This window comes from Semicossyphus pulcher, unplaced genomic scaffold (genome assembly GCF_022749685.1).
Source record: "Semicossyphus pulcher isolate SPU_LCO1_2020_fin unplaced genomic scaffold, fSemPul1.0.p SCAF_16, whole genome shotgun sequence".
In the NCBI taxonomy this organism is placed as follows: Eukaryota; Metazoa; Chordata; class Actinopteri; order Labriformes; family Labridae; genus Semicossyphus; species Semicossyphus pulcher.
The window spans coordinates 22,531,165-22,545,702 of NW_027211670.1; the positions used below are offsets into that span (position 1 = coordinate 22,531,165).

Below are 14,538 nucleotides of genomic sequence, written 5' to 3' on the forward strand. Positions count from 1 at the left end.
TTACCTCATTCAGAGATAGATAGAGACTTAGCAAACATTTATTTAAATTAAAATCTTCAACATTATTACTTTAAACAATACTACCATTCCCAATGCCAATAAACTAGTGAGTTCTTGTCCCCTTATGGGAGAATTATCTGTAAATAGAACCTGAAAAAACATGTTTTCCCCAAAAGCACGGTGTGTAGGCCCTGTTATTGAGCCCTGAGTAGTGTCTGCAGGTAGTCCTCACAGGCTGAATAACCTCCCCTAAGAAGATAAAGCATCTCGTATGTTGTGTGAGAAACAAAATGTGGGTTTAAAACATCAGGACATCACTCCCCACTGCTTCATAGTGCTTTGAACGTGATTGTAGTTTAATGGCTTGCCTTTTAATGGGTTTTATTAAGTTAAAATTAATTCAGTATCCTGCATCAAATACAGAGTTAGCTTGCGAGAGTAGTTTTATAAATGAGCACAGATGCAAAAGTAGAAGCAGACCACCTCTGGTGTTACACGTCAGCCTGTTTCTAACTCTTTTATGCTGTTTTCTAAGTGTTTTTTCTGTCTGGAGGAGATGTTAGGTTAATGTGCACATGAGCAGAGGGTAATTGGAGAGTTCCTCCCCTGTGTACTGTCGCACACATGGGTGTGGCACACAGAAGCTGCAATCATGAAACTGTACACACTCTCTGACTGTCTGTCTGCCTTCCTGCCTGTCTTCCCTACATGTTTCAACCATTTTCCTCGCCTCCGCACTCTCATTCATTCTGCTTCGACCACGCTCTGTTTCTCTTTCTACACAAACCCCCTGCATGCACTCATTCACCCACTGCCACACGCAGCCACACCCTGAAATCCTCACACAGAGACACACACACACGTGCTCACGCAGCATATTTAGTCCCCTCGGCTCAGCTTGATAATAGTGCGCGTCTTCACTTGTGACGGGTTAACTGCAAATTGCTGTGTTTTTGTTGTCGCTGCTCTCCTGAGAATGACTGTCAGTGATGAGGGTTGGTGCATGCAGGAGGTGTTAGCACAGCCTGTGTTTGTTTGTCCCAGTTTTGCTGCCTGTCGGAAAAATGCACCACACTGTTCATAAACAATCATTTTGGGTAGTTAGCAGCTTCTGGTAGTTGTCTGGTGTCAGTCCAGTGTGCATTCAGCTAAAAGAGAAACTGTTTTATAATTGTCTGCTAATGGTTTTAATAAGAGGAGATGTCCCCTTCACTAAAAACCCTGTTTTTGATCCTTATTTTTGTATTTTCAGGTTTATTCTCTTTCTTCTAAAATCTCTCTTAACATAGTTCCCTTGTTGTCTCATCACATTAGTTCACTTTAAAGAAGAAAGGAGGTGTTAAAATTATGTATTTCCCAGATTTAAATAGTTTGAGCTTAATAAGCTGCAGAAAGGTATACACACCTTTATTTTACCCTGAGTTTTGTCTGTCAGGCTACAATCAAGTAGTTTGATCAAGTTTGTCAAATAGGAAATTGATAATATATAATTTACGGTATCTTCTGTTACAGTTAAAACTCTCCTAAAGACGCGTGAATAGATCAGATATTATACAGAAAAAGCACACTTAGTAACAGTATATATAAACATATTTATCATCTTTATTAAGGAAGCTTAATTTGAATGTAATTAATTTCAGTGCATTCACATTGAAAAGGTTTAAACGCATTTATAACTTCTTGTTTGTGTTATAATTCTACCATTGTAATGGAAAGCACAATAACCAGCTTCGTCATAATCTCATCTGTTTTCATTTCAATGTAACTAACAGGCCTACTTAAAGGGGCCCTATCTTTTAAATGGATATTCTCATATTTTCATGGGTTTCACATTTTTGGGTGTTCATTGTTCACTGTGAAAAAGTGAAAACTGCGTAATTCGTGTTTTTCCAGAGTCGCATTTTTAAAAAGTCGTCTTTGAAACGGGCCGTTCAGAACAGCTGCAGGTTTAGAACCTTGCTTTCGCTGTAATCGACCAATCGTCATTCACCGTCATTCACCTCAGGCTGCCTTCTTGCACTCGCTTGTAGTCAAGTCGTTGTCAAAGTTTCAACTCACCATTCCGACAACTCCTGGCGATTCTGGCTCGTACATATAAGGCCGAATAACCGATCAGAGAGCAGCCATGCTTTCTTTTGAGTGACAGTGCAGTGTGGCCGCTTCCTTAAAAGGTCTGACCTTTGAATGGCAAACGGCTTGTTCGTTTCAGGAGGAAGGAGAGGCTCCGAAAAATAATTAAAATATGTCTACAATTTTTAAAGCAAACTTTACCAACGGCTTATTATTATTTTTTGCTCTACCAACTCATCTCTCAACTCTTCCACAACTTAAATGAAACTGTACTTTTGTTGCTGAGCAACCCAAACATTCTCCTGCTCTCTGTGTCTCCAGGTTACCACAGATCAGCTGTTTTTATCACGTACATTTGTTACGTTTGTTTTAATTTATCATCAACCAGTGAAATAAGAGTCTGCTGTGTGATTCAGCGGTACCAGCCTGATTAATGTGGACATACACGTCTGCTGGAATGTTAATTAACAGTATTGAGGCGGAGTGATACACAGAGTGAAAAGTCCCAGTGATGTTGTTCTCTATGTCGCCACTCATGGAAGGCCTCTTCTCCAATCAGATTACTTGTCTGGAACTAACTGCTGTATAAAATATGTAAAATACTTGTGTTTTATGATATTTTCCTCTAAATATTCAGATTTATTTTGACTTGTAGCTGAATGCAAATGTTTCATTATGTAAAGGACACATGTTGGCACCAGACAAACCTTCTTATCAAGCAGATATAGTAAATCCCTGCGTCGTAGGTTGGATTTGGCAGGCTGGTTATTCTTGGCTTGGAGTTGTGATGTTTAACTGAGGAGGCATGTTTCAGAAGAAGGAGTGTACGCTCACTTTCTTTCACCTTTAAATCTACTATTTCAACAGTTTTCTTCTTCCTTTGGCTCGTATTCAAACAGCCTGCCAAACAAATTTATCCAATTATTTCAGCTAATGACACACGAGCGTTAAAGGATTTATTCTTCTTATCTCTAATTGCAGAAATTCATGCTGATTCTGTGACTCATAAGGAATGTATCCTGACTAATGCTGCAGCATTTTCACATATTTCTATAATAATAGCCCAGAATGAGCTCTCTGTTATGGGGAATGTGTAACCGCTGTTTTTGATTAGTTAACGCGTCTTCTTTGTACATACACACATCAGAAAATTTACTCATTTTGAATCCATTTTGTGCTATTTTAATCACATTAGTAATTATTTGTGGATTCACTTCCCTGTTTTTTGTGTTCCTGTATTAGTTCACCTTTTATCAATGTGGTTCAAGATGACTAACCCTGTTCGTCTCTCTGTGTCTTCCTGCAGACGGATGTAAATGCCTGCTACCTGCGATCAGCTCGGGCCGGGAACCTTGAGAAAGCTTTGGACTACCTGAAGAATGGAGTCGACATCAATATTTGCAATCAGGTAGGTTACTTGGACTATCTTACTCCCTTTGGCCCAAAGACATTCATCATGGTCCTTAAACTGTTAAAACCACATTAATGAACCCAACTGATGCACTGGGTTACCTTTTTACCAAACAACAGCTTACATAATAATAATAAATATTCAAAAAGGTTAATTTAATACATATTTGAATCTATGTAAAGAAGGAGTAAAATTTGTAAAAAGGTTCAAAACTTTTGATCCTGTCTGGATTTTAAAAGCTGCCCCTCTTTTCCGCCCCTCCAGAATGGCCTGAATGCGCTGCATCTGGCCTCCAAGGAGGGCCATGTGGAAGTGGTGGCTGAGCTCATCAAGCATGGTGCCAATGTGGACGCCGCTACCAAGGTGTGTGTCATCCATTCACATACACACACCCACACAGGCTGACAATGTATGCATGAATCCACACACACACACATACCGGAGTCTGCTTTGTCAGCTTCCTTCCAAAGTCACATTGCTTAAGCAGCAGTAAACAAGATGAACGACTGTGTGTTAGCAGCGGTCGAGTGAAGTGATTTAGTGAAAGGAAATAGTCCGTCTGGTCGTGTGCATGACACTGTTTCCCACATAAATGTGTCTTTGCAGGGTGTGGCATATAAATTATGTGACAGTGACAGTAGTGATTTAATTTCACACATGTAATGTATTCGTCAAGAGGAGAAGTTATTACGTTTTAGAAGTTTGCGATTGATCCCCTGCTCATCGTGGAACAGATTCTCGAGGATCAAACTTAGCTTATTTATAACATAACTGATAATAATCACTCAATTTAAATGCACCATACAAACTTATTTTTTACAATAAGATTGGTTTCTACTTAATATTTACTCCCAACAACGGCCAGGGGTAAATGTTGTGTCGCTAGCTAGCCAACTGACAAAGCTAGCATTAGCTAACATCTGGGCATAATATAGTATGTAATATAAAATACTGTATATGACCCAACACTTGATCACATTGCTGTTCGATAATGTTTTTCTAAAAGATTTAAATGTTAATTTCATAAATGTAACAAAATATAACTTCAAACATTACAAAATGTGATGCTAATAACATCAAGGTAAAGTGACTGTAGATTAACTTTTTTAGCATTTAGCCACTAAAGAGCCAGATATAAGAACAGTTAAGTTGGTAAAGATCAAAAACAAAGTTAAAAGAGGAGTAAGTAGCTTATTGCACTGTTAATGCTAATGTTGCTTTGTGTCCTGGATGAGTAAATAGGAAACTATTTGCTAACAAGTTCACCATGTCGACAGCTGTTGAGCAGCTGCCTGAACTAACACAGGCTTAATATCTGAATGCAATACAGCAGGCATGGAATATTTTATCTGACACTAAAACAAAATGCTGTTTTATAAGGGTGAAAAAAAGATTTTAAACATACTTTCACAAAATATATCTTCAAACGCTGCTAAATATGTTGCTAATAATGCCAAGCTAATCAACTGTCAGTGACCGAAGCCTTTAGCGTTTATCAGCTTAAGAGATTAATATTTCCCATGAAAGTGGAGTTGGCAAAGTTAAAAAAAACAGAGGTAAAAGGAGAATGACTATTTGTCTGTTTGGACACAAAGGGCCAATCATGAATGCTAATGTATGCCTATGTATGTGTAGGCAAATGTTTGCTAACATGTTCACAATGTTAACAGTTACAAGCTAACATTAGCTTACCACAATCAAGCAGGTAATATGTAACATTTGACTTGACTCTTGATCAAAATGCTGTTTAAATAAAGATTTTAAAACCTTTCTAAATCAGTTTCACACAATTAACTTAATATATCTTAAAAGGTAACACAATGTGATGCTAATACTGTCAAGCTAAATAGTGACTTTAAGCATTTAGCATTAAGCAGCTAAAGAGACTGAAATTTTCCTCAGGAGTAATTAGACAAAAATGTAGCTAAATTTTAAGTGAATATTGGTCTCTGTGGACATTTAGTGCCCAGATATATGATTTAAAATGAATGCTAATGTTACTGCATGTCACCTAGATGTATTAATAGCCAATTCTTTGCTCTCAAGTCAACTTTATATGAGGGTAGCTTGTCAGTATAATGTTAACAACTTGTTTACACTGTAAAAAGGCATATTTCATTACATTTAATCACACACAATATTGGGACAGGAGAGTTTAAAGACCTAGTTTGTGCACAACTACAAATCTGCAAAGTGTAGGCTAAGTAGTTTTGGCAACCACTTTTTCATTTATCATACAGTACATTAATGTATATAACATATGTGGTTACATATGTGTACAAGTCTTGTTGTAAAGTAGTCTTATGTCAAGCTCAAGTGTTACAGCAGTTCAGACTCAGGAAGGAGGGAGGGTGTTTATGTGGCAGAAGGAATGTCAACATGGCAGCAGCTGCCGTTTAGCTGCTATAGCTGACATACACACAACAGGTGCATCCATTAGAGCTTTAGCAAGCGACTCACTCTTACTCTCACTCTCTAAAAATAATTTATTCAACATATAACATTTATTTTTGTAATTGTAATCCATGTTATTGGAGTTTGAAAGACTCAGATGTAAAAGACTGGATCTAAGGAAGCTCTACATGTCAAGTAATCTGTATGTTTTAATGTTGTCTTTATGTGCTATTTGTTTGCTCTCACTGAGGTTAGAGGAGATCTGAGAGAAAAACTAATCCTAAAATTGGAGACCTATTCAACCAATAAGTAACACAGTTAGACATTAAAGTTCGGGGACTACAGCTCCCATATTTGTGTGGCTTTGAGGGATGTAAACAGGAAGTATAATGTTGTCATGAGTAAGGATTGAGCTACAGCTTAGTAGCAGTTCCTGTTCCCAATATACCTGTCAATGTTTAATGTCATGCCAATAACACCTTTGAAAATGATTTTAAAATAAGGTTTTAGGATAACGCTGTAAATAAAGTAGATTTTTTTTAACATCATGTATTCTTCCTTTATTTTTTCCCACAACAGAAAGGAAACACAGCCCTCCACATAGCTTCCCTCGCTGGACAGACGGACGTGGTGAAGGAACTGGTCACCCACGGGGCCAACGTCAATTCACAGTCTCAGGTAACACACACACACACACACACACACACACACACACAAAGCTCTACAGCTGTGAAATAATCTTTGTTGGAAATCCGTGTTTCAGTTTGTGCGTTCATGCAGATGACTGTGTACACGACTTTTGCGCACACAGTATCCATCTTTGAGTGTGTGTGCTGTGTCAGCGGCTCTGCGGTGCTTCCTGGCCCACATTCAACCATCAGCGCACACACACGCACAAACTGCTGCAGTCAGAGCCTCGGTTGGAGCTGTAGAGAGTAAGACAAAAATGAGGTTGATATTGCTGAGATAAAATTTACTCCATATTGGCTGTGTTGTTTTGAGGGAATTATTTAACTCTCGACAGGAAGGTGAAACGCTTTATTTCCCTGACTGTTATACTAATATTTGCAATGTTAAAGGAACACTTGAAGTACTTTATTTTGGTCAGTATTTAACAATTTCCCCTCCTCAAAAAAAACACATAGAAGTTAGGCTAAATATAACAAGTAAAACCTGTATTACAAAAAATACAGGACAACTAAAATGAATGACTAAAAAGCTTTAGTTAATTATACCTACCTTTTTTACATAACATGTAGGCCTACCGGTATTTGGCAACCTTAATTAGGTTTAAGTTATACAAGACAAAACAAACCATACATAAAAGTTCCAAAACATTTCAGACAAAAGACGTTTTAAGAAAATGGACGACGTGTTTCCACCTCCTTTCGTTGTACAAAAACGAAGCCAAATGATCCACGGAGTGGGTGCTGCCAGCTTGCCCATTTGGAGCCAGAGTCTGTGCAGTAGACATCGGCTGGTGGAGCTGCAGTATTGACGTCCCGCCCTCTTTCCAAAAACACATTTAGCTTACAGTCAGAATGTCAAAGATCCCTGAGGTGGGCTCAGTCTGCAGCAGAACAGCTTCTTGTGTTGGTCTAAAGCAGATATTCACGGTTATGGAGCTGTCAATCATGAGGTCACGCCCCCTTTTTATAGCATCAAATAATAAAAAGGGAATTTGTCAGAAAAAACACTTGGACGTAAATCAGCATGATAAGAACTAACTATAATGACAGAAACCATGTTTGAGAAAAATTTATTTGATGTGTATTTTGATTTTATAGTTTGACTCATGTCCCATCTGTTAACATGGAGGAGGCAGGGCTTAATGACCTATACTGCAGCCAGTCAGCAGGGGGCTGCGGTCTTTACTTGAGACAAAATGACAAACAGAGTTTCAAACTTTTAATAAACACTATTGTCAAACCTCTGCTCTGTGTCCTTGACATCGCTGCAGAGAACTGTCAGAGAAAAGCTTTTGGTGCATCAACACCAGAATAAATACAAAGAAGAAGAAGAGAGGAGGGGGAGGAGCTAAAGTGATTTTTGTTGCTATGGAGATCACTTTTCTTGGCCTTGTTCTGGTGTCGCAGCACACACACACGCACACACACACAGTCCTCTTCAGCTCCAGCTCAGCGTTTATCTCTGTTGCTGTTATCAGGTGTGAGGTATGTACGGAGGTGACAGTATGTACTCTATGATAACTGCAGGAATGGTGCGTTCAGGTGCAGTTGAGGAGGTCAGAAAGCTTTGAAGTAGGAGAATGATTAGATTAATTCTTCAGTCACTGTGCAGAGTTGAACTCTGATATATCATGATGAGGCAATTTTTCTGTAGAGCTCAATTAAGAAACAATTTATAGATTAAAAAGCACTTTGTTTTTGAGTGACCCAGCAAAATAAAAACCTATAAAAAGAAGTCACTTTATCACATTAATGCAAAGATCCTGTAAATCCAATATTTCCATAAAGCAGTCCTGCGTATTGATTTTCAACACTGCACACAATGACCTCATGCAAGCCGAGAAATCAATGGGAAAGATCATCAATAATACGTTTTTGATGCAGGTACACTTTTCTTTTTTCTTGTGGTTTGTTTTTCTGTTGACATACAGTTGCTTTTTAACCAGAGCTTTATTTAACCGTACACATCTGATATTTTCCTCATAATGTTTGAGAAAGGAACTGATATGTAACTTTAGATTCACCTGATTCGACAACATTTGTTTGAGTAAAGAGAATATAGCCTGTTTATGTTGCTACAACTAATAAGAAGTCATTTCTAGTGTGACAGAGGGGAATACGGTTTTGTCTGTCCACTGCAGGTTGCTGCTCCTGTAGCGCTGTGAAATGTATCTGTAAACAAACAAACAGCTAATCAAATATAATCCATCTTTCCCTTTTCATATGCAGTCCAACTATTAACACATATTCTGGTTCATTCTCTAATAGTACAAAGCTACATATTTCCTTACAGTAAATTCATTTGAAAATGATTTATAAATCATATCATAAATACGGGCTGCACGGTGGTGCAGTGGTTAGCGCTGTCGACTCACTAGAAGGTTCCTGGTTCAAATCTAGGATTGGATGTAGTGGGCCTAGTAGTGTGGAGTTTGCATGTGAGCTCTCTCCAGTCCCACAGTCCAAAGACATACTCGTTAGGTTGTCTGTCTCTATAGCCCCTTTCCCACTTGTCAAAAAACCCACTAACACCCGGCTTTTTAGCTTAGTGGAAAAGGTTACAATCGGCGTTCAGACCCGGGTTAAATGACTCCGCAGTAGACCCGGGTAATTATCGCCTCGTCTCCTATCTGCATTGATGGAAACACAAAACCCGTGTCGGCACGCTAATCTCCGCCCCCTTTCCGGCGTGATGCTATGCTCAGTCGGTAACTTCTGCGACTCCTTGTCACCTCAGATACAAATTCCGCCCTTCGCCGTCCAAGCAGCGCTCTAACATCGTTCCAAATTTGTCGGCGCCGAGTTTGATAAACAGACTGAATGAGTAATAGATACAATAAAGACCTAACCACCGTAACAACGTCTACGGCGTCACACGGTGACGCAGCAGAAAAGAGACCGACGAGTATACTTCACTGGCAATGGGAACAGAGACAATCTGCATTTATGAGCAGGTCTTCCTGGGTCTGAAAAACCCACGTCAATGCACTGATTTTGGTGGGAAAGAGGTTTAAGTGTCAGCCCTGTGATTGACTGGCGAGAGGATGGATAGGAAACAGTAATTAAGTGGGCCTGGAAAGTGACACACATGTATATATAGTATATACTGTTTTAATCTTCATTTTTGCTCTCTTTTTTAAAAATGTCTTTATTTTTGTTTACTTTTTCAGAACTTGAAAATGTATAAAAAATATACTGGGAAATCTTTTTTACAGCAGCACATTGTACCCAACAAAGAAAGAAACAATGAGACCTTATCTTATAACTGTGACTGATATATCTCCTAATTACAAATTCACTGTATAATTTGCATAATAATGAGCTACAGAAGTCATAGTGTTACAAGATAAGGTCTCCTTTTTTTCTTCTGCTGAATACAGAGCACATTCTTGTTCCTAGAGCATTTAACAATCAAACGTCTTAACTAAAACAAGTGTTTTTATTGTCCTTTAAAACTCAGGTCATGCTCGTGATTTCAGGTCTGACTCTGTGTTTTCTTCTCTCCTCCAGAATGGCTTCACTCCGCTGTACATGGCGGCGCAGGAGAACCACATGGACGTCGTTCAGTTCTTGTTGGACCACGGCTCCAGTCAGAGCATCGCCACAGAGGTAACTAAATCATGTACACACTTAGCCTCTAATAACCACCCTTCCACCCAGCCCTCATTTAGCCTCTTTGTAATTACACTGCAGCCGTATGACCAACAGATTCTGCTTCATAGATGCCTGCTACCACAGGCTCATTAGAGGACGAAAGCTCATCAAGTCAGCTGTGAAGCAAGGGGTCAAAAACAACAAAGAAAGTGGCTTTTATGACTTAAAATGTTGAATACATGGTGAAGGAAGCAGAGAGACAGACGGACCAGAGTGAAGGAAGAAGAGAGGCGACAACAGCGCGACAATTTATTCATTTCGAGCGACCTTGTCTGCCCTCAGGGACGTTACAGAAGTCTGGCATCTGTGGCGTGAGCGAGTGCTACGCTGTGTGTGTGTGTCAGTGCGATCCATCATCTGCTGTAGTACCGGCAGACGGCCAACTGCCACCAAAGTGTGACAAGCACAACCTCGATTTGGCCGACTGTGTCTAGAGCCAAGTTAGGGAGGACAGTGCTGCTGTTTTGTCCACAAAAGAAACATCTGCAGCAGATACCAGAGCCTTAGTTATTCCAATGCCTTAGGTTAAGAAGTATAAACATTGTTTGCTCAAAGAGACTGCTCAAATAAATTAAAATTTCCCTAAATTTAGGAGCTATCTGCTACCTTACACGACTTCCTTTGGTTGAGAATTTTTCATATTTGCTACCATGGGAAAATCAATTCCATTCACATATCCTGACTTTAGAGGAGAAGCCACCAAACCTTATCCCTGAGCCTTTTGTCCTCCTGAAGACAAAGCCTTTTTCAAACATGCACTCCTCACAATTTACAGATAATTTCCAGACAGCCTGCCCCTGAAATGTTCCAGATATCCTCTTTTACACGTCCCTCACAGCGGGAGATTTTCCCTGTCGGTCGGGCCCTCACAGCCAGAAGCTCCCGTATCTCTCCGTCTCTCCACTTTGCTGACATCTTTGCTATTATCGTCTTGTAAATGATCCTCCTTCTTCATCTCTTCATCTTCTGTACACTGTAATGGCACATTAACACTTGGGATCATTGTATTTGCACATTAACAGCCTGTGCGCAGTAATTGCACATTTACAACTCTGAAGGCTGTACGGCTCATTAACACCTCCACCTCTCTGTAAAGTATGTTGACATTTACATTTAAATTAAAATGTTTTTCTAACCCACATTTCACCCTTAATAAATATTGCGCCTCCCGCGATTTGAAAATTGCAGCAGCCCATGTTGCGATTTCGATTCAATTTCAATTAATTGTTCAGCCCTGCTATCCATCTATTCATCCATCCATCCATTTATCAACCAACTAACCTCAGATGTTTTCATCCTGTTATGTGCCAGGCTGTGTTCACAAACACATTCTACACTAGCAGTACGTACTGATTTGGTAAATGTAGTATGCAGTATGCAAACAAAAGCACAATTTACACTTTGCCAAAAATACCCGGATGTCGTACTGATTCGGAGAAAATCTCCATTGTGCATCGGACCAGTCTACCTCGCCTACTGTATCCCACAATGCAAAGCGCTGGAACGTCACAACGGCAGTTAAATGGCAGATGGCAGCAGCATTCGAGCAAAAGGGGGTTTCAGTACCCGATCCGTCCCGGCTGCCCGATCCGTTCTGCGCATGCGCAAAAGTCAGCGCATGCGCAGAATTTAACCTGTTTTACGACACTGCCCGATATGTTCCACGCATGCATCATGCGACTCGAGAGAGTTGTGTTCGTGTGCTGGCGGTCGAATTGACGTGTAACATTAGATTAGAGAGTTGTGTCATTGGGTTGGCTGTCAAATTAGCTAGTTTTACCAAATTAGCTAATTAGTATGTATGATAGAGTTCTTTTAACAATCAATGTTAATAAAATAAGCAGTTTCTGTGCTTTTATGTTGGCTAATAACGGCCACATACTGTTATTTGTATTGCAGTGTAGTGTATTTGTCTAATATTGTGTTGTTAATAAAGTTATAAAAAAAAGACTTGCTGCCGTCAAACGTTCACACGTGAGGTACAAATCGGGCAGGAATAAGTATGAGCATGCGCAGAACGGATCGGGCAGTGGGGAAGGATCGGGTACTGACAGGGCGCTATAGCTAAAGAAGCAGCTTTTTGCTATTGGCGGGCTAATGCGTACTTCCGGTTTTCCAAAACCGGAAATTGCCACATGGCGTAGCATACTGCAAAGTTAATTTGAACAGCTCCGTATTACTACCGCCGAACCGCAGTGTGCAGTTTGTAGTATCTATTCTGGTTTTGCACCGATTGCATGATATAAACATCATCACCCCGCCCACTCGCTCGAGCTGAATGTTCCTGACTACTTCCTGCAGCGTTCACACATCGGCTCACCCCGACTTCTTGCAGACATTTTACATTGAAGGCTGGCAGGGAAAAGTCTGCATAAAGGCGGGGTAAAACATTGGGCCGTTTGCGATCACACATGCAGCCCACCCGGACAATGTCGGGACATTTTCAGGAGTGCCGTGTGTGTGTGTGTGAAAGCAACTATACATGCTTACTAGGGGCTCTGGTTTAGCTCACTTGGTAGAGCAGGTGCCACATAAACAGAGGCTACAGCCCTCGACGCACTGATCGCAGGTTTGACTCCCGGTCTGTGATCATTTGATGCATGTCATCCTCCACTCCCTCCTCCCCACATTTTCTGTCTCTCTTCAGCTGTCCTACACATACTCCGCATTCTAGTTTTATTTAGGACAGCAGGATGGTGTGTGTGTCCGACTGAGTCAAAATAAACTGCAGTGTGTGTGTTCATGGTAATGAAGACGCTCGTAGCCCAGTTAATCAGCGTCTCATTTCAGAGTTTTTTGAGCTCTCTGGCACAGCGAAGGAAGATGTGTGTTGTTAATCAGGCGGTGATGACGCACCCTGAAATCCATTGATCTCCATTTGTTTACCAGTTTGTTTACAGAGTTCTCTCCCTCATAGTTCAAAAACAAATCTTCACCTTCCACCTCACTCCTTTTCATCTTCCCTTTCATCTCCTCTTCTCTCCATCCTTCCTCCTTTTGTCTGCCTCCTCACCCCACTTTCCCCCTCCACATCTCTCTGCTCTCCTCCCCTCCTCCTCCGCACAGTCTCCCCCAGTCGGAGACGGAGTGAATTATTCATGTAGGGAAATATATATCCATGTTTGAAGCAACCCCTGCTGTTTAATTATTCATATTTTAGCATTTTAGCATGAGACCGAATATGTCCCAAAAAATCTGGAGTTTTTTTTATCTATTGTCTGCGTTCTGTCTGTTTTATGGCTTCTGGTGAGCATTAAAAGTATAAAATATTGCGCAGTTAAATCTTGATATTTTAACCTCTAATGCTTTAAAGCTGTCTTCATCATCCGCTCATAGCGTCATGCTTTGTTTAATGTGTATTTGTGTCATTCATCTTCATGTTTTAAAGCTAATTTTGATGATTCTTCAGTGAGGCCACCTTTTGCTGCGTCATTGCTTGATGATAAAGATCAAAGCCCCTCTTTTAGTGCCTTTTGTTTGCTTCCTTTGTCTCTTGAAGTGTTTTCAGAACATTAAACTGACTTTGTGTCGTTTCCTGAATGTATAATAAAGCCGATAAAACAGGAGGGAGGCGCTTTGGGACGGCTGCATGACATCTGAAATCTAAAAAAAAAAAAAAAGCAGAATTTATGCACTCGAACGTGTGTTTGTGTGCCTGTGGGTATTGATACGTGTGTGGGTTTTGCAGAGATGCAGCTCGTGGATCCGATTGTGAATGTGTGTCAGGCAGCGTGTGCGTGCTTGTTGGTATCTCGCCTGCACAGTTCGGTGTGTGTGCGCTCTGCAGGATCTCCGAGGGGAGGCTGTGCTGTGATGTGTGGCTGCAGCGATGCTGAGTCGGTTTTATGCAGACGGTCGGCGTCTCGTGCAAACACACACACATTAGCTCCGTGTTGTTTTCCTTGTGAGGAATCTTTCCTTTTCTTTGATGATTCATGAATCCTGCTGCTCGTAGCCTTTGTGTGTGTGTTTCATCTTGGTTTGTTTCCATTAGCAGCTAAATTTCCTTTCAATTTGTCCTCAAGCCCGATGCTGATGCACTCCTTGTCACGCACTTAAACTCTTTAAAGCATTAGCTAAAATGCTTAAATTGCCGAATGGCTAATTTGATTGCCCCGTACTTGTTAAGCCCCTTTTAGACATGCGACCATTTACGCTAATCTAATGGACCGTTTCTGAAGAAGAAGGCACGTCAGGAAAGTCGCAAAGATTCAATATTCAGTCATGAATTTTTCTCTGTCCGACCTTTTTTCTACATCATACCGCAGTCTGAGTTCAGTGCCGTCAGACGAGCACAAAGGCTGCAGCAGCAGAAGGTGA

The 14,538-nt window shown here is 40.5% G+C and overlaps 1 protein-coding gene across 2 annotated transcripts in view; it reads left to right on the forward strand.

Moving 5' to 3' along the window:
- The window catches only part of LOC138593971 (ankyrin-3-like), a 155,295-nt gene that overhangs the window by 58,988 nt on the left and 81,769 nt on the right, over positions 1 to 14,538 (forward strand). For both annotated transcript variants that reach the window (XM_069665058.1, XM_069665059.1), the window contains exons 2-5: positions 3,377 to 3,478; positions 3,746 to 3,844; positions 6,455 to 6,553; positions 10,075 to 10,173. In XM_069665058.1, coding sequence (XP_069521159.1) covers positions 3,377 to 3,478; positions 3,746 to 3,844; positions 6,455 to 6,553; positions 10,075 to 10,173 — 399 coding nt within the window. The remainder of the gene's footprint in view (positions 1 to 3,376; positions 3,479 to 3,745; positions 3,845 to 6,454; positions 6,554 to 10,074; positions 10,174 to 14,538) is intronic.